General features: G+C 36.0%; 2 protein-coding genes across 9 annotated transcripts; both read left to right on the top strand.

The window, feature by feature from the left end:
* Positions 1-689: 689 nt before the first annotated feature.
* LOC104890541 (uncharacterized) lies at positions 690-6,648 on the top strand. 2 transcript variants are annotated; one of them, XM_057394424.1, is made up of 5 exons: positions 690-1,067; positions 2,846-2,988; positions 3,420-3,604; positions 6,202-6,309; positions 6,380-6,648. In XM_057394424.1, exons 1-5 carry the CDS (start codon positions 804-806, stop codon positions 6,517-6,519), a joined length of 840 nt encoding a protein of 279 aa, XP_057250407.1. In that variant the 5' UTR covers positions 690-803; the 3' UTR covers positions 6,520-6,648. The 2 variants fall into 2 exon arrangements, with proteins under 2 accessions (XP_057250407.1, XP_048499383.1); XM_048643426.2 differs by having other exon boundaries at positions 712-1,067; positions 6,196-6,309.
* Positions 6,649-8,904: 2,256 nt separating this feature from the next.
* Positions 8,905-18,433, top strand: LOC104890542 (fatty acid amide hydrolase). Of its 7 annotated transcripts, none has more exons than XM_019248944.3 (20): positions 8,915-8,986; positions 10,589-10,698; positions 11,206-11,266; positions 11,479-11,666; positions 11,973-12,102; positions 12,376-12,453; positions 12,559-12,706; positions 13,169-13,281; positions 13,362-13,437; positions 13,565-13,636; positions 13,720-13,771; positions 14,215-14,286; positions 14,376-14,456; positions 15,261-15,364; positions 15,449-15,541; positions 16,275-16,343; positions 16,486-16,550; positions 16,654-16,715; positions 16,813-16,908; positions 18,096-18,433. In XM_019248944.3, exons 2-20 carry the CDS (start codon positions 10,597-10,599, stop codon positions 18,156-18,158), a joined length of 1,725 nt encoding a protein of 574 aa, XP_019104489.2. In that variant the 5' UTR covers positions 8,915-8,986; positions 10,589-10,596; the 3' UTR covers positions 18,159-18,433. The 7 variants fall into 7 exon arrangements, 6 of the variants coding, with proteins under 6 accessions (XP_019104489.2, XP_057250405.1, XP_057250404.1 ...); XM_048643424.2 differs by having other exon boundaries at positions 8,921-9,344; positions 13,169-13,266; XM_010676068.4 differs by having other exon boundaries at positions 8,921-9,344.
* Positions 18,434-23,818: the final 5,385 nt, after the last annotated feature.

The following is a 23,818-nucleotide window of genomic DNA, read 5'->3' as shown; positions in this document are numbered from 1 at the left end:
TAGAGGAAGAGGTGGTATTAGCCATAAGGATTAAGGATGAAAATTTAGGAAAAGACAAGAGGCAATTACTTGAAACTGATGCACAATTGGATAAATGTTGTAGTGGTGGACTTGGAAAAGTAAATAACAGAAATAGGAAAGGTGTTAGCAAGATCTAGGGCCATGAAAGCTAGAGAAACCACTAACCATGACACATCATAACTTGTGGCTTTTACTAGTAGAAATGTTCAGGAAAAAAATCATATGGAGGATTTTCTATCCCCAACTATGTTGACAATGATTCGAATGATGTTAATATTTAGAAGAGAAGAAAATATATTATTACATGATACTCCATTTGAGAGAGGACGTGAGCAAATGAAATTCACATTGGCGATGTGACTCCCTTATGTATGACATTCAGAGGGAGTCATGTATCACAAATGACACCCATTTAGGAGGGTCATTTATGCCCTCGTTGGGGAGTCATGTATGACCAGGGGTCATTTATGACCTCGTTGGGGAGTCATGTATGATAGATGACCCATAATCTGCAAAAGGAAATGGTAAGCGAAACCTCACCCCTAAGAGCCCCTAGTATGACCTTGAAGTCATAAGGTCAAACCTTTACCACTAGGCCAAGCCTTGCTTGATGGTTAGGTTTTACTACATGTTATATGCTATATTTAGCCTTTTTTTTTTTTTTTTTTTTTTGCTGTATATAGCACATATGTTGCCAATTTTCACCGGGTATAGGCTAATATCGACTTGTATGCTTAAAGGAGTAAAAGCCCAACAATCGTTGCGTGGAAAGTAAAAACGCCATGAACAAGAAGGACGTAACAGTAGCAGAAGCAACAATAGTAGAAGGAGAAGAAGAAGAAGTAGAGGAGGTGAGAGTAAAATTAGGGTGTTATGGTGAAACTGTGAAGTTGGTAGAAGACCCATCAGAGGAGATTATGCTTTTATGGGGTCTTCAACAACCTATATTTTCCAAGCCTAACGCTTTTGTTCACCAGTCTTCTCTCACTCTTCATCTCGACGCTTTTGGCCATTCTATCTCCATTCTCCAGTCTCCTTCTTCTCTGGTAATCCTCTTCCCTCCTTGTTTTTTTTTTTTATCTCAATATGGCTTGTATTTGTAATTGTGTTTGTCATTGTAAATATTACTATCTTTGTTTATGTGGGTGGGTGGTTATAGTGTTTTTTGATGAAAAACTTTTGGCCTTAAAAACTATGGAATTAATTAGCTTTTTTTCCCCCTATCGAGTTGAATATTTGAATTATCTATCTATTTCCCAAAATTTATTATGATTCACCCTTTTGAGTAAAGAAAAATTCCCATACATTTATGAAATTATGATTGAGTGATTTGAGTCACTTCAAGATGATTTAGGAAACAAGGAAGAATTTAGACTAAACCTCCTAGTTGACACATTTCACACACTTTGAATCATTTGATTAGGTTTGTTTTTTAGACTGGGCTTAGCTTATTTGATTGTATGGCAATCTATAATCATATGTTGACCCCCCTACATCCATGAGTGTCAATGTAATTAAATTAGACTAGAGAATAATATAGTGTTCTGAAGAATTCTGAAACATATATTAATGTCTTTATAGAGTACTATATGCAGTTTAAGATGGCATCGGGACTATATTTGAGATAATGCGCTTCAACTTGTATTGGAGTACCATAGGTTTGAAATCTTAAAGGCCTATCAACCGAAAAGTTTATGGCTTGGCTTGCTTTTTGAATTGGCATCTCATTGATGATTGATTCTTGCATCTTAAAGTTCTGAGGCGGCATTTACATCTTTTTCTTACTAGATTCAAATGCATGCAATATGTGCTTCAAGTTATAAGAACATGTACAATAATCATAGTATATTAGCATTAAATTTTAAAACAGTAAAAAAAAGAAGAGCATTTAAGGTATTTTAGGTGGACGCCAAACTCCTCTTTAGCTCACCATAAGTTGGAATCTAGTACTTGCCAGTAAAAAAGAAGCGCATGTAAGATATTTACAACTTATGGTGAGCTAAAGAAGAAGTTAGACGAGCACTTTACATGTTATAGGGATAATGGTGAATTCATCTAACTTGTTCTTTAGCTCACCATAAGTTGGAACCTTGTACTTGCCAGAAGAGATATTTTATATAGACGTAGTTATGGCCATTTTCTGCTGGTGTTACCCTACATTTCGAACTAAAATGTTGTAGTGGAAGAAATAGAAAGGAGAAAAGGAGTGGTAGACCTTAGGAGTCATTTTTTTTCCTGCTTTTAGATGTTTCTATGGTAGATAAGTAATGGTAAGTCATGTGGAGACATGGGACCCTAGTCGACAACAAAACTGTGCTGCATGCATATATTTATTAGAATAGCCCAAGGCTCTTAATATTATCTCTCCAGCATATTGTAGCCACTAGCAAAGCAAAGCACTGACTAGTTTAAGGAGATTTTCAATGAGGATTATTGGAAAAGGGCTTTTCTTTTTGGGGGAGGGGGTACGGGGGAGGGGGTACGGGGGAGGGTATATCCCTTGCTATTTTCGTCGGCATTTGTATTACATTCCCTCTTTCAGATTTTTGTACTTTGGGAAGAAGAAAAAAAATCATCTTTTGTTCTATGTTTCTCTAGCTTGTATCTGATGGGATATGCCTTCTATTTCATTTGATCTATGGCTGCTTGTTCTTTCATTGATTATTTTTTATTTAAAGGTCTTTGGAGAATTCGAGTTACTAATGATTGGTTATTTTGCTTTCAACTGAGCTTTCATAGATTGTTCTCTCTCCATTCCAGTCTTTCTTTGACCTTTTCTAGGCATTCTTCTGATTATTGATCTTATTGGGCTGGCATAATGCAGATGACTCCTGGAGTGACCGGATCAGTGATGTGGGACAGTGGTATTGTTTTAGGGAAATTTTTGGAACATGCTGTGGATGCAGAGCGTCTTCTTCTCCAGGGGAGAAAAGTTGTTGAGTTGGGCTCTGGCTGTGGATTAGTTGGGTACATACAAAAACCTTATCTATATAGTTTCTTTTGCAATTTAAAATTTATGTCATTATAAGATTTGAGGCTCTTGTTCTTTATCAATTGAGGGAAGGGAATACAGGGTGGCTCTTGATGCACCTCGAGAAAATTTCAATACTAACTAGATTTGGATATTAAACCTGTCATATTAAAGGCTATAAACCTCTTCCTAATGTCAATTTAAGTGTAGAACAGACTGGGAGGTTCACCAATCTTGACAGCCCAAGCTGTATCTATTTCTCAGAGTGGTTATGCTTTTAAGATTCTGAATTACCAAAATGACTGCTTAAGACTGAGAGTCAGTGACATGAAAATACTATTGCTCATTAACTATGTTAAGAGATAATGTAGCAATTTATATAGCTTACGTTCGACTTGCTTGGGACTAATAATTTGTGTGCTTCAAGCTGCATCGCAGCTCTTTCTGGTGCTCAGGTTACTTTAACAGATCTACCTGATAGGCTGAGGCTTCTGAAAAAGAATGTTGATGCCAATCTAGAATCTAGTGATATTCTGGGTTCAGGAACAGTCAGTGAGCTCATCTGGGGAGAAGATCCTGATCCAGATATACTTGATCCATTGCCAGATTTCGGTAACAATTCTTTAGCTTTTGCAGTAATCATGAAAATTTTCAGGCTATAATTTAGTCAGAAATTACTTGTTCACTTTATTAAATATCATGCACTCCCTAATTTATTTTGAATACAAGAAATTGTATTTTATAGAATATATATAATTCAAGACCACATCTAACTTACTCGAGAATTTGACCGATAAGACTCATGAATTAGTTGTCATATGCTGCCCTTTTTTGTCTCTGTTACGACCATCTATCAGCCAATTAAAAATTTGCTTCAGCTTGCTTCTTGCTGAAATTTGGAATTTTATAAGAACAGGATTTCTTCCAAACGAGGAAAAAAGAGAGTAGAAAGAACAGATTTAAAAGAATAAAAAAAGGGCATTCACATATGAAACATCACTATGGTTTTGTTTGAACTTCACTAGATGTATAATTGCTGTATGAGGATTGAGGAAGCATTTCTTATGTTGTCAAGTGATCTGATCTGTTTTCGGCTTATCAGAAGCATTTCTTGTGCTGTCAGGTGATTTGATCTGTTTCCTCTTTATCTTATTAATATCCTCCCACTTGGTTTCTCTTGGGGATGAATGTAGTTGTCAAAATATTTATACTAAGGCGAAGGAATTCAACTCTATCTAAATACTATGGGAAGCGCAAACATGTTCTTGTTCAAACCTCTGAAACAATGTAAACGGATTTGATGATTTCCTTGAGTTTATCTTCAAAATTCATTAAAATCTCAGATTCATTCGTAAGTTAGACATGTCTGATGACAAGAGCCCATCTTGCTTAATCAGCTAAATGAACTCCTTTTCCGGTACCTTTGTTTCCAGCCTTTACTTTTCAAATCTCAAAGCCATATAAGGATAGTGTATAGGTGCATAAAGTTAATGGGTCTCTTAGAAAATACCCCCTGCCGTGAGGTCAACCACCCCATTGTCGGCGATTGTTTTGACTGCAAACCCAAATTTTCAAGATGTTGCCAATGTGGACCGACTCTCTTAATTTATTCACGAATTGCATTTCTCAAGCAAGTTACAATTGCCTTGTTAGGATTGTGATAAATCATTATGTAATAAAATCCAATAGAGATCACTAGCTGCTGAGGTGATCCTCAATGGTGTTTACCTTTCAAAGATCTAATATAAACACTCTATCTGGCATTTGATGGCTACAGACAAAAGCTTGCAGATAGAGGTCCCACTAAAAGGCTTACCACTCTTGAACATGAAGGACTTAGATGGGGTTATTTTATACAATACCAAGTAAGCTAATGGGTGGTAGTGGTCTTCACTCTTCATTATATTCTAGAAGGGAAACCTAACATAAAAATCAGGAAACACCGAAACAGTATGTATTCTCCTATAAAATTCTTTTAAGGAGAATGCAATACTAAAATCATCTGGATAAGCTTTATTCTTCTCCTGAAGTCATTATTTGTATTTTTAACTTCCTTTTCTGAAAAGATTTTTTTTCTATGACGTGTGCCGGAGCTATTCAGACGAGCCTTGAATGTGTGTTCCAAATATTGACACAATAGATACAAGAAACCCTAATTTGACCTCCATATTCATTAATGTCACTGTTATGCTGAATATAGTTACAAAGTTGGTGCTTGCTTTACTACTATTCTAACTCAGAATTCAAGTGTTGTTTGTCTGTTCTTGCTTTCAAAGAGATGACATGTGAGCTAAGGGTGTGGAATATGGAATATGGTTAAGTTATAAGGAGCAACCAGCTTCTACCTCCTTTTGTCACTGAATAGTTTGTAATTGTCCCATGTCCCATCACCCATGCACATCTAGGCCATCGCTGTCCATAGCATTGAAAAGTTACCTTATTTTTCAGGACCTTGTTTTCAGTGAATTTTAACAATTATACACCTCTGTCCCCAGTTGTGTTAATTAATTGGTGCTATGCTTTTGAGTTTTTTATAGTAATTAACCCAAGGGAAAAGACTAAAATTTCAACCAATCTTCTAGTAAGAATATTTCTGCAACTCTCCAACGACATGATAATGTTCTAACCCTTGTTAAAATTCGATGATCCAACATCTTTACTTATGAAGATCCTTTGAATTGCTATAGAATTTTGGAATTTGACTTTGTTATTCTTCAACCATGCAGTGATGCAATCCTGAAAATTCGCACATGAGGCGAGACTAAAGCTCCTATCGAACTTCAAAACAAACTCACACAAATAGGGGAGACTAATTTTTTTTCAGATCTACTGAAACTAAAGAAAAATAACAAAACAACATCAAAAAAATTCTAGGCCAGAATTGGTCAGCCAATGACCACTTCCGGCTTTGATAAACCTTGAAGTTAGAGGCTACGATTTTGACTTTTGAGCAAGAAATAGAGGAGAATGTAGATAAAGAAAGTATTGTGCATTGTTATGGATGCAGATCAAGAAAGTATTGTGCACTGCTATTGATTCATTCCATGATTTAGCTCTGTTCATCGTTTGCTCTTCTCAGTTATTATCAATATCCTATCTGATTTTGTCAAACTTTCCTTGTTATACAACTTAAACATCTATGTCATTTTTCTTAAAATTGTAATATTGATATTTCGATCCTTTGATGTGATTAATGATCTTAGTGCTAGGTTCAGATGTCATCTACAGTGAAGAAGCTGTTGCAGATTTGGTATTTACACTAGAACAGCTTTGTGGGGAACATACAACTGTTATTCTATCCGGGGAACTTCGTAATGGTCAGAATTTTCTTCACTAGGATGATTATCTGGATTTCTGCAGCAGCTTAAAAATTGATTCTTTCTGCAGATGCTGTTCTTGAATATTTCCTGGAGGCTGCCATGAAAGAATTTACAATTGGTCAAGTGGATCAAACAGAGTTGCATCCAGAATATCGCAGTTTTCGAGTTGTGATCTACATTTTGGTGAAGAAAGATATCCAAGAATGAACTAATGGCAATTGATATATTGTGCTGGTATCCCAGTTGCATACCAGGTCTTGAAGAGTCTACTATTGTAATGTAACATTGTCCAGGATAATATCCTCCCAGATTTCATACATTCACTCTTTTAGTTCATACATGCGACTAAAATGCATGGTGTTCAGTGTGCACTCCAATCAAAATGATAGACAATACAACTCAAAACGTGCGTATCATTTGATTGTTCGTCAAAAGACTAACGTTTTAGTAAAAGAACAAGTGAAGTGCCAGCAATTTAAAAAATAATTTGCTAGAACGATGGCTCGAATCCAATATAATATCTTTTACAGTGTGTTTGGTTCATTATTAGTAAAGGAACGGAAGAGAAGAGAAAGGAAGAGAAGAGAGGAGAAAAGAATGGAAGAGAAAAGAAAAAAACTTAACTTCTTATGTTTGGTGTAAATTTTCTCTTTCCTCCCAAATTCCCCCACTTTTGGGAGGAAAGAAAAGTGAAATTTTATTAAAGAGTCTTTCCTTCCAGTTCCTTTCACTTAATTTTTTTTTAATGAATAAAACATTGGAAAGTAACAAATTTCCTTTCACTTCCTTTCTTTTCCTTCAAAATTCTTTCTACCAAATAAGCTGTTAGGAAAATTGGTTAATAGTAACGCAGACTATTTGGTATATCATCATGAGGGAGAACGTCATGTGGCCATGACGTAGAACATTATGGACCTATTGAATGAGTAACTAACTTATAACACATTCATTATAATCATAGAGAAGTAGTGTAGTACTAGATAACCCAAGATTCCATTTGTTGCTGAGACCTTCCAAAACTTTAAGAGCACTGAAATATGGTTTGATCGAACAGTTTCAGGTCTCATCAGAAAGCCCTTTCATGTAGACGTAAAAAGTAGGTAAACAATTTATGGAACAACAAACTATTCCGCCCACAAGTAAATGAAGACGACATTAATATCATATTAATCCATGTTCCTAATCTTAATCCTATATTCCTATTTGTATACTCCTGTCATACATTACTCTATTATCAACCAGACAAGTATTTTAAGGTGGTACTTTGGGAATCATGTCTAGTTAGTTGTACTTGTTATAACGGCGCACTTCAATTATACGATGAACTTTATGTGAGCTAAGTACTAAAATATTGATGAAGGATCTTTAGGTTCAATGATATGGCTTTCTATCGCAGTATCGCTCATATGAGAGATCAATGTTCAAATCTTGGTGGAAGCAAAATTTTAATATTGTTGCGGGTTGGGAGAGGGGGGATTTGGGTCTTGTTGGGCCTTTGGGAGTGGCCCTATGCGAGAGCAGCCCAGATGAAATTCATCTTACCACGAGTTTTTGAAAGGAGGTAAAAATCTTGGTTATTATTACTTTCTAAGTGCTTACATCTTGCATAAATGCATAATTGATTTGTATCCCATTGTTTAGCAAAAACAGTTGATTTACGGTAAATTACATCTAATATTTCTCCTTTTGAATTTTTTTTATTAGTTTACTAATTTTTTTGGACACAGAGATTTAGGAAAAATAGGTACGTGAGTCCCTAAAGGAAAGAAAAAAGTATTGATTTATTGGCATATTATATTGAAATTAATGTTGTGGGTCAAGAAGAGTAGAGTGAGAAGATATAAATAATAATAAACAATTGGTGGGACCATTCCAAAAACATAAAAAAAGCTGAAAACTAAGGGCCCGTTCAATATCACGGTAAGTTTAGTTTTATGAATATAAAAGTAATATGATATAAGGGGGATAATAAACTTAAAATTAGTCATATTTGTACTAAACATGTTAATTTTGAGAACTGACAACTGAAAACTGGAAACTACGGACCCGTTTGTTATCGTTTTTTGTTTTCAGTTTTCAGTTTTTTTAAAAACTATTTATTTAGAAATAACTGAAAATAAGTGAATAAATAAATTTATAGTAGTAATCTGCAAAAGAATTACAATTGTACATACTGCTATAAGGGCAAAGCATAAGTTCGAGTGTTCCACTATATATCATTAAAACTTTAAAGCATGCATTTTCTTTACATGAGTAATTTGGTCAGATGGTAATCAATCGATCAATTCAATTTAATTAGTTCGATGTAATAAAATTTAAGTGGTAAGAGCTCCCATCTCCAATCTCATCCTTATCATTTTTAGCTTTATCGAATTAACTAAATCTATACTAATATTAAAAAGCGTTTTTAAGCAAGTCTAGGCGTCATATGACACTCTCTTTTAGTAACATCAAGTTAATAACCTAAAGTTTTAACCAATAAGCTATACAACACTAGTTGATGTTAATTAAGATGAAAATGTTAATAACTCGTGGTATCGTCCGGATCTAAAAACTAGTTAGATATAATAAATTCAGTTCAGATTAGTTCCGATGAAAACTAGAGAAACGGTTAAAACCTAAATCAACTACCTCCACCCCCAACTTTGAAAAGCCCGCGAATCACACGATCAAAGTACTCTCTCTCTCTCTCTCACCAAAAACTCTCCTACTATTAGACTATACACTACTCTCTCCTGCAATTTCACCATGAATTTCCATTTCAAGTATGTTTCCATCATAATCACTTATTATGAAGTACTTTTCCCATGTCTCCTTTTTCCCATTTTCTCTTTCTGCTTCCAGTATATATGTGAAGTAATTTGTGGGTTTCGGAGAGCTCAATCACAAACTTTGCTTCCTCTAATTGTTGGGTAAAAGAAAAAAAAAAAAGATGGGTTTTTTCGGGAGTGAGGGTGTGATTTACAAGCCTGTTGATGAGGTTGATGTTGGCCCTAATAGTGATGAGGTTTACATTAGCCCTAATGTCAAAGGTTTGTTTTTGTTTTTGTTTTTGTTTTTGTTTTATGAATGCCCACCAGGTGTTTGATGAAATTCCTGTTCCGTTTTCGAATTTCGACAATGTCACTTTGTTTAGTGGGGTTCTAAGTGTTGGGTTTGTCAAATTTGGGATTTTATTTGTTGTATTTAAGGAAAATTTGTCATACTATTTATGACTGTATTGGTTTGTGTAGTACATAGTATTTATGTTCTGTTTTTCCAACACACATTACATTGTTTATTGGTGTTTTAGGAACTGGGTTCATGGGTTGTTGTCAAATTTGCTCAAAGTGGAAATTATGTTGGTTATGTTAAAGGAAAGTTTGTCATGGCTATTCATGATTGTATTGGTTTGTCTATGTCTTTGCGCTTAATCGGTCATCCCATGATCATTTTCTACTTTTTATTATCCCCTTTTCTCTGTACCTCTCCTGTCGTATAGGATGACAAATCTATTGATTAGTACTGATGCTGTCATAGACATTTGTTTAATGAAATATCAAATATGAGAAGTGTTTGACTAGGTAACTGCAAACTTGAATGTCAAAGAGATTATGAGGAAGAAAGGATTAAAATTTGTTTATCATGATAAGACTACAGATAACAACAAACTTAGATGAGATACAATAGATGATGACTTAAATGATATTCAGCATCGAGCTGTTAAACCATTCTCTTTAGGTCGTCTGTTTTGTATCTTGAAGAGTGGAAAAAAGAAGATGGGATTTTTCTGGAGTGAGGGTGTGGTTTACAAGCCTGTTGATGAACTTGATCTTACTCCTGATAGTGATGAGGTTTATATTAGCCCCAATGTCAAAGGTTTGTTGTTCTTTTATGTGCCTTCTGGGCATTTTGGTAATGCGCCTGTTCGTTTTTTTGGTATTTTGACTTTGATTAAGCAAGTTTCTGAAAAATGGTTCGCTATCAAATATACATGTCAAAATAAGGATTTAGTTGATGATACTAAGAAGTTTCTTTACAATGCAAGCGTTGGTTTATGTTTGTCTTAATCCATCTGGGTTGTTTTATAACTTTTTGTAATGATGTCTTGGATTGAGAATGTCTTGGGACACCTCGATTGAGCAAACCGGCTTTCTTAATATGCTTCTTTCTTTTGGGGTCTTAGTGGATGAGATTATGGTAGTAAGTTGCTTATGTACAATTGTGTACGCTGGTAACATTAGAGATTCAGAGAGCATGGTTGAAATTGTTACTGATGGCTTTTTTTTGTGCTCAGCTCCGCGTATGGCTGGATTTTTGGTCAAACTCTTTGTTTGGATTCTAGAGTCCAGGATATTTGGAATGATTTTCTTGTACGTCCTCAAGAAAGACAATTTGATTCATAAGGTACCTAAACTTCAGTCACTTCTTATAACCAGACAAAATCACCCTTTTTCTTGCCGGGTTAAAAATGCTAGTCAAAACTATATGGACATTTCTTAAAGAGACTGTCTGGTTGGGATGTGAACATTATCCTGGAAAAGTATTCCCATTTTCCTTTGTTATGTGAAGGGTGGAAAATAGTTTTCCAAAATGGTGAAAAATACTTCTCCAAGGATGATAATATATTTCTGTTGAAAGGAAGGAATGCCACATTTTCCTCCCCAGTCCTTAAGTTTCTCTTTCTTTTCTCTCATCTTATTTCTCCTCTCCATTATAATGTTTCCTTTTGGTTTTGTGTGAGGAACCAGACAAAGGAAACTAAATTACGATTGTGCTTACCCTCATAACATGTTTTCCATAAAAGATCATCATATATTGAAAAGGTTTCACATAATCAAACATAGCTAAAATACATTTGCAAGTGGATAAAAACATTCGTTAGCATGTATCTCACTAAATTTAGTCCTGCAGCTTGTTTCATACGCAGAGTTGGAAGACTCACCTGTATATGTTCCATTACATCCTTCTGAAGGTATTACATCTCTCGAGACCATTCCAATTATGGTGGTATTTCAGTAATTCATCTCAGTGGAAAATTACATTTGAAAATTGTAACCCATATCTTATGGTGCCATAAAAGATAAAACCTTTTGGTATGAAATGCTCTTATACCTTTTCTTAACCTAGTCCCGGGGTCAAGCATTGCAAATGCCTTTAGGTTCATTCTTTTAAAACATTCTGCAGATCCCCTTGAGCAAGAAGTAAGATGCATCAATTCTAAGAGAAATCCATGTGAACGAGCACAAGAGGCTCTAGAATGCCTACCTTCTTCTTCAGAAAGTATATCAAGTGAGACGAATCCTTGGTTTCGGCGCTGGACAATATTGGATTACTCAAAAGCATATAGATCTAGAGTGCTGACTCCAAGCATGGTATAGTGTTGTTATTTTGAATATACTGTGTCATATCTTTGGCTGCAACCAAGAAATAATGAATTTCCTACTGCATATTTCATTTTTCTGTATAGTGGGGTACCGAGTTCATGTCCCATTTTCATTGGTATAATACCAAGCACAGCTTTTACTCTTTTCTTCTTTCTTTCTGGCTAGTTTTGCTTCACGCTTTTGAAAAGGTAGCCTGTTTCATGTTTTCCCAACAAATAAAAAGTACGCGACTCTTAATTAATGACATTTTTAAGGGAACAAATGTTTAAAGTGCTTGTTTTAGTTTGCCTGTAGGTGGCAGAGCGTTTCATTAGAGCTGTTGAACAATCATCAAGTGCTAAATGCAACATGTCATTCTTTATTAGTTGTGACGCCAAGAATATTCTGGAGCAAGCTGCTGAGTCTACTCTACGTCATGAAAGAGGTATGACGTACAAGTACTCCTTTTCATTCATACATCCCCACAACTACAAAGTTTATTGCATTTTTCCTTTTGTAAAAGCTTAATATACAAAAAAAAAAAACATGTTTTTCATTGATTATATGACTGCACTGATGACGGATTGATAGTCACTGTACTGCAGGCTTATATAAGTGATATAGTTAGTCCCTGCAGTAGCCAGTAGTGCAGATTAATTGACTGATTGTTTTAAAAATGGTCCTCACTTATTCTTTTCATGATTATCACCCCTTAAAGGAGAACCACTTTCTGTTCTGGATGGAGTGCCAATTGCCATTAAAGATGAAATGGACTGCATCCCATATCCAACAACAGGTAGGCATTTTTCTATAGAATTTAAGTTCCTTTCTAAACTCAAGAATCCTTTTGTTACTTTACCTGGTGAGATAATTCCCTCTCTTTTCTTGTAATTTCTACTAGGAGGTACAAAATGGTTGCACAACTTTAGATCCTCCAAAAATGATGCTTGCTGTGTTGAGCGTCTGAGATCATGTGGTGCATTACTCGTTGGGAAAACCAACATGCATGAGCTTGGTGCTGGGACAAGTGGCATAAATCCTCACTATGGGTAAAATGTCTTTCCTCAGCCCTAATATCATACACTCATTCCCTTTGTAGTTTTTTTGTTGCTCTTGTGAACTATCCATGTGGTCAAAGCAATAAAAAATTACCATCCTTGATGATTTATATATTTTAAAAAAATGTAGTTATAAGGGATCTTGTTTGATAGCCATGATAGGTCTCAATGTGAATTTTAAAAATTCAGTTCTTTTTTCTAGAATTAACTAATACATAAGTGAAGATTTTATTGGTCAAAGATGTGCATTAGAAACTATAAAAAAGGGACAAAAACAACAAAAAAAAACTACAGGAGTGCCAATATACTTTGTACATGTATTTAAATCAAACTAAACATTGTTAAATGCTGTTAAGTTTACATCATTCTGAACATATAACTTATGCTTTTTCATTGGAACTTGAGTATCTCTAATTTTCCTACATTTTATCTTGTCTTCTATGATTATTATAGGGTTTCGCGAAATCCTTATGATACCCGCCGGATATCTGGTGGTTCTTCTAGTGGATCTGCTGCAGTTGTTTGTGCAGGATTGTGTCCTGTTGCTCTTGGTGTGGATGGGGGTGGTAAATATTACTTTATTATAGATGCATCTCGATTTGCTTAAATTGTTGTGTATTCAAATTTATTTTAACATTTAATGCAGGGTCAGTCCGTATGCCTGCATCTCTCTGTGGCGTTGTTGGTTTAAAGCCAACTTTTGGACGTGTGCCTCATACAGGGTGAGCACTTATATCTTGAAATCATCTCCATATGGGTTATGGGGGATAGAGGAAGCGACATTGTCTTGTTTCTAATGCTATAAACTTTAACAATTTGAGGGCCAAACTGAGTTATAATTATCTGTAGTGTACTTCCTCTCAACTGGACAGTTGGGATGGTTGGAATTTTAGCTGGTACAGTTGAAGATGCTTTAATAACGTAAGCATCCCCTTGCTAATTCCACGTGTAATTTTTCTTAACATTTGGGTTATTTTGTTACTAATCATGGGCGCTCATTTCAGTTATTCAGCTATAAGTGGTCAGCTCCTCTCAGACCAACCTACAGTTTTGACGGTAATCTTGCTGTATCTCATATGATAGGTGTAGGTAACTAGAATATGCATGACACTTCACAAGACACAGTTCATATTCATGCATAATGTTTTGATTATTACACTCTTCTAAGAGCAGGCTTGACGTCAATTGAATTTGAAATATCTTTCATTCCATTGAACTGCAGTGGGCTAGTTTTCTTTTATCTAGGTGTACTGTACTGTTTATAAGTATTATCAGAAACATTTGTTTCAGAAGGATTATAGTTGCTCGGTATTATTCTCGTTACACTGAAAGTTGCACCTTAATTTTAGCTGATTGATCTTGCTGCAATTAGTAAATGTTAAAAGTTGTATTAATCCTCATTTTCTTTCTAAAGTACGAATGATAGATTTTGTATTTTTCTTTGCTCGGATAACAAAATTTATGCACTGACTGTAGACATGGTTTTGACATCTTACCAGCCTAATGTTAATTTGCCTCTGCTGAGATCACAGACATCAGTTGGTGATATCAAAATTGCGAAATATGGAAAGGTGAACGTCTGGCCTTATATGTACATAACCCAGATATATATTGTTATTGTCACTCTGACCTTTGTATTCTTCTTTCCTCGCATGTATAGTGGTTTGATGACTGTCAGGCTGATATCAAACTCTGCTGCTCCCATGCTCTTGATAAGCTTCGAAAATGTTATGGATGGGAGGTAATGGCTCGTTACCTGTATAAATTTTTTGCTAAGTTTTGTTGAAGTTTTGAGTTTGATATGCTGGAGTCCTTAGAAAGACCCACCATTAGTTCAATTTTGACATTACCTGTATAATGTTTTGCTAAATACTCCTTACTCCCTCAGTCCGAAGATAGTTTGAACACTTCCTATTTATGTGTTCCAAAATAGTTTACATACTTCATTTTTTGACATGATCCCACGAATATTTCAAATTTTGACATGACTCCACCAGTACTTCAACTTTTGACATGATCCCATCAAATTCTATAATTTATGTTTCTTATTTCTCCTTCTGGATCCACTATGTCATTCACACTTAATTTTCAATTATGATAACAGTACAAATACTTCATTATTTCATATCACATCTATTTTCGTACTTAGAATAACAATATGTAAGTATATAATCCAATTGCAACTTATCTCCCAAAACTTTGTTACCAATTAGGGATCAAACTAATTTGAAATGGAGAGAGTAGAAAAGTAAAATGGAAATTCTTAATGGATGATCATGATACTTTCCAAAGATCAAAATTTTTAATCAATGGAGGAACAATATCACCATTTTTGTTCTATCAGATACCAAAGTGGATGGTTGACTCATTCCATGCAAGAAATAATTGCGGGGAAATATTTGATAACATGGATTCCTATTTCTCATAGTTATCCCACGATCAAAACAATTGGCTGAATCCTGTAAAACCATTTCATAGAAGTAGATATGCAAGATTGATAATTTCCAGTGTCCTACTAAAAAGAAAGTTGTCTTATCTTTCCAAGACTATAGAGGTCACGATACCAGAGATAGAAACAATGCGACTGGCACACTATATAACAATCGGATCTGAGTGCACTGCTGCTCTTGATAATCTTCGGCAGAAACTGTAAGTCATGTATGCATGTTTTCTCAATCAATTGCTCGTCAGTTTGAGATGCTTGCCTGACAAGCTCATGTTATAACATAATAGGAACTCTGCGGTACTTGGATGGGATGCACGAGTGGGGCTTTCTGTATATGGTTCCTTTAGTGGCATGGAGTATATAAAAGCCCAGAAAATCAGGTGATACAAAGTCTTGTGTCTTTGGCTAATTGGCTTATATGAATATTAAATGGCTGAACAAATATAGTGTGGTTAATTATTCCTAGAAGAATAAGAAATGTATCTTGCACACATAACCGCATGTCCTTCTGCAGTCCTGCCCGTTTATTGAAGTATTTTTCATTTTCTTGCTTTGTTTTGTAAAGGCTAGAAAATAGTTTTCCTAAGGGCGACTTTTTTTTTTTTGGGGGGGGGGGGGGGGGGGGGGGGGGGGGGGGGGGGGGGGGGGGGGGGGGGGTTATTCTTGTAAGAGTAGGATATATTTTCCTTACCTTCCTCTCTCTCCTCTGATCCATCCATCCTCTCCCCCTCTGTTTCCATTTTTCCTTCTCTCTAATTTTTCTTGCAGAGAACCAAATGAAGGAAAACCAAACTACATCTGTGTTTCTCCACGTAAAATCTTTTACAAGGAAAATTCATTTTTCATTGAAAATATAATCCGTCCAAGCAAATGGAGCCTAGGGATTGGTTGTATGCCATCTAATGGCATTTGTCAAATTCTTTTACAGAACTCTAAGAAACTCACTTGTGGCAATCAAACTTTTTCTCACCTGTGGTTCCATGTATCAAATGTTTGTAAGTGTAAGTAGTAACCATAGTAATAACTAATACGTATGATTGCTCTCTTCTTCTTTGTATTCTTGGATATGATTGATGACTTGGTGTTACGTTTCTTCTCCCATTTTGCCTGCAGGGGCCGTCAGATGTATATACATAACAAGGTCTTTTCCCAGGCAAATGTCATTGTTACTCCGACAACTGGGTATGTTTTGCTGCTACCTGTTTCTAGCTGTTGAATATTATGCTGCTACCTCATATGCTAAAATTATTCTTCCTTTTTAGTCAAACAGAAGTTAGTTTATATATTACTGTCAGTTACAGTAAATTGTCCTCATGTTTACCAGTGTAACTGCATACATGATCAAGGATGATGCTTCAAAAACTGGTGAACTCGATTACATTAATGGAGGTACACATTAATCATCTAACTCCTTCTCTTACAAGAATTTAAATACTTAAATCCTTTGTATAACTCCTGTTGAAACAAGTTTCATCTTTGAATCTGTCTTCAGCTGCACTGGTACGCTATCAAATTGCAGGAAATTTCCTTGGTCTTCCTGCAGTTACTGTACCGGTGAGAATACAAACTTATTCATTTGCATTGACTTGTTCTAAGTCAAATTACTCTCATTCCAATCACTCTTAGCTGACCAATTTCTACGCCGGTCTAGATTGGATATGATGAAGCTGGGTTGCCTATCGGCCTGCAGTTTATTGGAAGACCATGGACTGAAGCAACACTAATGCACATTGCTTTTGCTGTCCAGGTAATCCTTCATGCTTCTAAGACAGTTGGGCTGAACCGCAATGTCATTTAAACTAATAGTTCCTCCTCTATCTTCTTAAAAGATACCCCCCATTCCCTCTTAGCAAGTTTGTCCTCTCTATCTTTTCTCCAAAAGTTGGGTTGCACCTATTGTAACACCCCATAATTTTGCTCCTAGTTTTTCGCAAAAATTTTCCCTAAAACTATTAATTTCTTTAAAATAATGATTTCGATTTTTTATAAATAATTGAGATGTTTCATTATTTGATGTGCTTATTATGTGAATTATATTTATAATTATAGCATAATTTGTTAATATTATTTTTAAGTTTAGGCGAGATTTAGGAATTTATTGATTTATCACGTAACAGACCTTTTGTCACTTGGATCATTGATGGATGGGCAAGTTTACCCCTAGATCGCAACATAGGTGGTTGGCATGTTCTTCATCGGGGACTACAACTATCCCACTTGATGTTCTTTTCTCAAATAAAATCATAAATATCATAAAAGTATCACTCTTCCTATGTGATGCTAGGACTCAAGACATTTAGACTTGTATAGTTTGGACAATGTGGTTTGACTTGATATTTTTTTACTTGTTAGAACATATAATACTTTTGAGTTGTTTTTGGAAGTTATTGAAACTTAAGTATGAGTTTTACCTTCATTTATTGATCTGGAGTAACATATCTGGCGTTATTTCTGCTAACGTCTTTTAGTTAAATTTAAATAGTTGTTACTAAGTATCTTAATTGGAGAAGACGGAGTGTTACACCTACCCACTACATTTTTCTCTCCACTTCTTTACTCCCCTTAATTTGTGTGCAAATGAGAGATGCTAACTTCTATTCCCTCCGACTATTTTTGTTCTTTAGAGTTAATGTCTCGATGGCAAAACCAAATTTTGACCATAAACTGTCACCAATATTTAAAATTTAACTTTGACGTCTACTAATACATAAGTAAACATACATGGTGAAAATATGCATTTAAAATGTGAAAATACAACCATGAAGAACAAAATGATACAGATGAAGTATCACATAGCAAGGGTGAAACAGTCGCTTTGGTAACCCTAAACCCTACAAATATTACCCATGAGAAACTTGTTGATGTTCCTGTTACATGCTTGAAATGCCTTCACTTACTATTGTTTCAGACTTTTACTAAATCTACTTGCTACAGGCTCTGTGCATTTCTGACTGCAGGAAACCAGCAGTTTTCTATGATCTGTTCAACTCAACTTGATCAGTACTGACCATCACCATGGGGAGTAATGTAAGATATACTGCCATACTGGGAAACGTTCCAATAAAAAAAAAGGCCGGAGAAATTATATATGGAGAATTTTCAAGGGGTGTCTTAATCTTTGGTTCTAGTGTTCTACTACTACTGCATATGAGTGATGGATGGGGAAATCTGTACTTAGTGGCTTTACTTACTGTTAAGAAAATTGATTGAGCTTAGTTATTGAGTGATTGTAGTTGGAACTATCTTATATTCGTCTTTTTGGATTTACTTGATTTTCTTTGGTGTATGCTTCACTCATCTCCAAAACCTCTTGTGTGCGCTATCGCATTTACGTTTACCATGTTAGATATATAATAGAGATAAGTATATTAATAACTCAACTACAAGCACATCCAAGCCCAAAGCTCCACTCGACTCAAGTAGTTCGGCCGTTATCCAATTTAATATAACTAGCACAAGAGTTAAAATAAAGACTTCAACAACAATCTATTCCTTCCATCAGGGTCGAAGCAATAGAGGGGCCTAAGAGGGTCATGACCTCTCCTAAAAAGCCCAACCATACCAATAATATAAAAGGGGCCAAAAAGAATATATTCAAAATGCTAGCAAAGTGACCCAATGTCCTCTCACAAGTCAAAATGTTTACTACCTTATGTAAAGTTCCAAAAATGAAAGACTTTAGACTTCCAACCACTCCATTAATAGCGTGCTAAAATATTACTCCCTCTGTTTCACAATATAAGGCACGCACGATGTTCGAGGTCGAATTTTGACCGTTAATTACTCTCAATTTATGTTGATAATAAATTTTAAAAAATAATAGTATTATAGTATTTTTCAAGACGAATCCAACAGTATAATTTTTACTTATCGTATTTGAGAGATATTTGTGGTCAAAACAACTTTTCGTAAAGCGTGAATGCCTTATATTTTGAAACAGAGGGAGTATAATATTAAATTTATTACTCTACCCTGTAGCTGTACTAATTTACTATTCATCAATCATCATTTCATCTTCTCACCTCTCTGTCAATGGGTAGCCCATTAGATTTCTTCTCTCTCTAATCTTTTTATCATATCGCTATTTTTCTCGGTGATCTTCAATCCTCAATCTCATTGCTGAATTATTAGAGGTACATTTCTCTTCAATTTATTTTATTTTTTTTCTTATTTAATTTCCTCATATGTTTAGATTTTTTTATTGCAAAGTTCTTATTTTATGGAGGCATTTTTCTCTAATTTCCCATTTAGGGTTTTTGTTTTGGTGTTAATATTTTGATGGCATAAAACCCCATTTGTTGATTTATTGTATTTTTTCTGGGAAGTATTGGGGTCATAAATTTCCTTTAAAAATGGTTGATTTAGCTTTTTTTTGGCAGTTTGTTTCTGAAAATTTTCGACAAAGTAGAACGAGTTTGACTCGTACTCGGATTTAAAATCCGACTTCTTGTAGGGTTGGAGTCGGATTATGCATAATCTGGTCCAAGTCCGACCCGTTGTCATTCCTAGCCCTGAGTAAAGAAAATTCACATTTATTAATATTGTACCTTAAAATGATAATATCATTTGGTCTAGTAGTTAAGACTTTAGAATATGAACTTGAAGTCACATGATCAAAGCCCATACGATGCAATTTCTAATTTTTTTTTTAATTGTACATAAATTACATGAAGTAAAACTCACTTAGCATTTCCCTAAAATAATGTGTATATAGGTCAAATAGGTTGAATCTGTACACTTTGATCAAAAACCCTAGCATCCTCCTCTCCCCTCTCTCCTAAAAAACCTTAATCATTTTCTTCTAGTTTGGGGCTGCATCATCCTTTCGATGGTGGTAAGCCCCCAATTCTTCTTTTTCTTGTAGTTTTCATTGTTTTTGTTATTAATAATTTTCCATTTTCTCTCTTTTTGAGAGTTTTCTACCCAATTTTAGGGTTCTTTCTCTCCTTTAATGGGAGTTTGGAGTTTGGTTCTATTCTCTTCCCACGTGGAAGTTTAAAAATTGGTATGAGGAATTGTTCCTATTGGTTGAAGTTCAAGACCATCAAACATCGAAGTATTGGAAATTCGGATACGGTCAACATGGTTAATCAAGAATTTTCTTCCCCAAACTATGTCAGAATGATAGACTTCCCCATCAATAGTTGCGTGATCCAGCAAATATAAAGGGGTTGTGTTGTATTGCTCGATCTGGTTCATTGTAGTTTATTCGAATACGAATTTGATTTTGTCTTGTCTGATTATGTCTTGTTTTTCTTTAATACTTATTGTAGATGTCGTTTGGCCATTAATTAATGAAATTTCTCTTTCACAAAAAAAAAAAAAAAGTAAAACTCACTTAAGAAGAACATCATGTGACACCGTTCCTCGTTTAGAAACGCCTTTTAATAATTTTATATAGATAAGAATCACAAATAAGAATTTTGATAATAAGAATATTTTTTTTCAGCAACCATCTCATCATAGCATTGCAAATTACTCATAACATTTACTTCTGTGGTTGAGTAGCCGAGTAGGCTGGACCTTTTTTGGTTGAAGGGTGTAGAAATATGCCTTGAATCATTGTGCATCGAAGGTGTTCGAAGAAATGCGTCAAAAGCGAGTTTCTGGATACCGCCCGATCGGGTCGGGCGAGGCCGCCCGATCGGGCCCGCAACGAGAGAAGAAACTGAAGTGAAAGAAACTTTCGCCCGATGGCATCGGGCCTCTTCGCCCGATCGGGCGAAGTACCGAATTACGACTTGCGCAACTTCGCCCGACCGGGCGCGCAACGAAACTGGGGAGGAAGTAAAATACCGCCCGATCGGGCGGCTGCCCGGTTAACGCGATTTCGCGTTTTTCTGACGGGATATAAATACTCTGTTTATATTCTAGGGTTTCTTACTACGAAATTCATTCTTTTCTCTCTGTAATCTGTTCTTCTCATATAATAAAATATTCTCCCTCTCTCTGCCGTGGATGTAGCCAAATTGGTGAAGCACGTAAATCTGTTGTCTATTTTATTGCTTTTTGCATTCATAATTTGTTTCTCTCTCACGTCCGTTATAACAAATTGGTATCAAAGCTTTGGTGATCGATCTGTGTGAGAAAGATGTCTGGGATGAATGTCAAAATTGATAAATTTACTGGGAGGAATAGTTTTAGTCTGTGGCAAATCAAAATGCTGGCTTTATTGAAGCAACAGGGGGTTGTGGGCACCGTTGGCCAAGAAGGCAACGGATTCGGTTACCGCTGAGATGGAAATTCTTGAGGAGAAAGCACATTCAACAATTATGTTGTGTCTGTCTGACGACATAATTACTGAAGTTGCGAGCAGGACACTGCTGTCTGGTCTGTGGTTGCAGTTAGAGAGCTTGTACATGACGAAATCTCTAACCAACAAGTTGCTTTTGAAGCAACGTCTGTTCAGCCTGCGTATGCAGGTTGGTACGTCTTTAAGAGATCATTTAGATAAATTAAATACCATCTTACTAGATCTGCGAAATATTGATGTTAAAGTAGATGATGAGGATGCTGCTTTAATTCTGTTGGTATCTTTGCCTATGTCATATGAGAATTTTGTGGATTCATTTTGTTGGTAAAGATAGTCTGTCGTTAGAAGAAGTAAGATCTGCTTTGCATACTAGAGAAGTCCGTCACCAGGCTTCTGGGTCTAGTACAGAAAATCAGGCATCTGGATTAGTAGTTACTGGAGGGAAGGGACAAAAGAAATCTGGTAAAAAGAAAACGAACTTTAAAAATTCGAATTCTAAGGGTCCTAAAACTACTGATATCTGTAATTACTGTAAGGAGAAGGGGCATGGAAGAATGAGTGTCCTAAGAAAAAGAAACAGCAGGATAAAAGTGAAGGTTCTGCTGCTTTGGCAGAAACTGGAGGTGATTCTGAGGAAGATCTGGCCCTAGTAGTTAATAGCCAGTCACATTGTAGGGATGTGTGGGTTCTTGATTCTGGGGCATCGTATCATATTAGTCCATGCAGGGAGTGGTTTTCAACTTACAAGCAGATAGATGGAGGCAATGTTTCTATGGCTAACAGTGCTGCCTGCAAAGTAGTTGGGATAGGCTCTATAAGGGTGAGGACTCATGATGGTACACTCTGTACCTTGAACGAAGTTAGGCATGTTCCATTAATGACAAAGAATCTGATATCTCTGAGTCTTCTAGATAGTAAGGGGTTCAGTTTTCAAGGTGAAGGTGGAGCTATGAGTGTCTACAAGGGTTCTAAAGGTGTTCTGAAAGGTATTAAAGTTGGTACCTTATATATTCTTCAGGGGTCTACTATGACAGTTCTGTGTGTTGCATCATCTGAGATTCACAAGGAGGAGTTGACCAAGTTGTGGCATATGAGACTTGGGCACATGGGTGAAAGGGGGATGCAAATTCTGTCAAAAAGGGATCTTCTATGTGGGCACAAGGTGCAGAGCCTAGAGTTTTGTGAACACTGTGTGTTTGGGAAGCTTCATCGCAGCAAGTTTCCAAAGGCGGTTCATACAACTAAAGGTACATTGATTATATTCACTCTGATTGTTGGGGACCTTCCCGAGTTGCATCTATTGGAGGTCACAGGTATTTTGTGTCTATGATTGATGATTATTCAAGAATGACTTGGGTGATTATGATGAAGCATAAAAGTGATGCTTTCAAGAATTTCAAACAGTGGAAGGTTTTAGTGGAAAATCAAGTTGAAAGGAAGATCAAAAGGCTCGAACTGATAATGGTCTGGAGTTCTGTTGGTCTGAGTTCGATGAGTTCTGCAAAAATGAAGGGATTGCTCGCCATCATACTGTTAGAAACACGCCACAACAGAATGGAGTTGCAGAACGCATGAATCAGACACTTCGAGAGGCAAGGTGCATGCTCTCAAATGCTGGGATGGCTAGGAGGTTTTGGGCAGAAGCTGTAAGCACAGCTTGCTATCTGATCAATCGGGGACCCACATCAGGTATTGACTGCAAGACACCTTATGAGGTGTGGTCTGGTAAGCCTGCAGATTACTCTTTGTTGAGAATTTTTGGTTCTACTGTCTATTATCATGTAAATGAGGGAAAATTAGAACCTAGAGCTAAGAAGGGAGATTTGTTGGTTTTAGGGTTAAGGGCTATAGAGTATGGTCACCTTCTGAAAATCGTGTCATACTGAGTAGGAATGTAATATTTGATGAAATTTCATGCTTAACCCTTCTGTGAAGTCTACTGTGGTGTCCGTTAGTGGAGATGTTGATAAACAGAGTAAGTCACTCAGGCTGAGAGTGAATCCAGACAAGGTGGAGAAGATCAACATGAAGAAGAGCCATCTGAAATTCATCAACCAAGCATAGCACTTGATAGAGCTAGAAGATTGGTGTGGGGCCTCCAAAGAGGTATGGTTTTGAAGATATGGTGGCCTATGCACTTCAGGTTCTGGTGGAGGTTGAAAATCATGACCATCACCTATAAGGAAGCTGTTTCTGGAAGTGAGTCTACTTTATGGCTTGCTGCAATGGGAGATGAGATGGAGTCTCTCGATAAAAATCAGACTTGGGAGTTAGTCAAACGTCCTAAGGAAAGGAAGATTGTGACATGCAAATGGGTCTTCAAGAAGAAAGAGGGGTCTTCACCTACTGAGGGGTTAAGTATAAAGCTCGGGTTGTTGCAAGAGGGTTCACACAAAGGGAAGGG

The sequence above is a fragment of the Beta vulgaris genome, chromosome 4 (genome assembly GCF_026745355.1).
Source record: "Beta vulgaris subsp. vulgaris cultivar EL10 chromosome 4, EL10.2, whole genome shotgun sequence".
NCBI lineage: Eukaryota > Viridiplantae > Streptophyta > Magnoliopsida > Caryophyllales > Amaranthaceae > Beta > Beta vulgaris.
Note: the sequence above shows the minus strand (reverse complement) of the source record. Positions and strands in the feature narration are given on the sequence as shown.

Excerpts from the sequence above, each read along its gene's own strand:
- LOC104890541 (XM_048643426.2), top strand. The coding sequence starts at position 804 with ATGAACAAGAAGGACGTAACAGTAGCAGAAGCAACAATAGTAGAAGGA. Across the intron at positions 1,068-2,845 it reads TCCAGTCTCCTTCTTCTCTG|ATGACTCCTGGAGTGACCGG; the intron begins GTAATCCTCTTC and ends GGCATAATGCAG. Across the intron at positions 6,310-6,379 it reads ATCCGGGGAACTTCGTAATG|ATGCTGTTCTTGAATATTTC; the intron begins GTCAGAATTTTC and ends TTCTTTCTGCAG.
- LOC104890542 (XM_010676068.4), top strand. The coding sequence starts at position 9,245 with ATGGGTTTTTTCGGGAGTGAGGGTGTGATTTACAAGCCTGTTGATGAG. Across the intron at positions 16,344-16,485 it reads ATTGTTACTCCGACAACTGG|TGTAACTGCATACATGATCA; the intron begins GTATGTTTTGCT and ends CATGTTTACCAG. Across the intron at positions 16,551-16,653 it reads ACTCGATTACATTAATGGAG|CTGCACTGGTACGCTATCAA; the intron begins GTACACATTAAT and ends ATCTGTCTTCAG.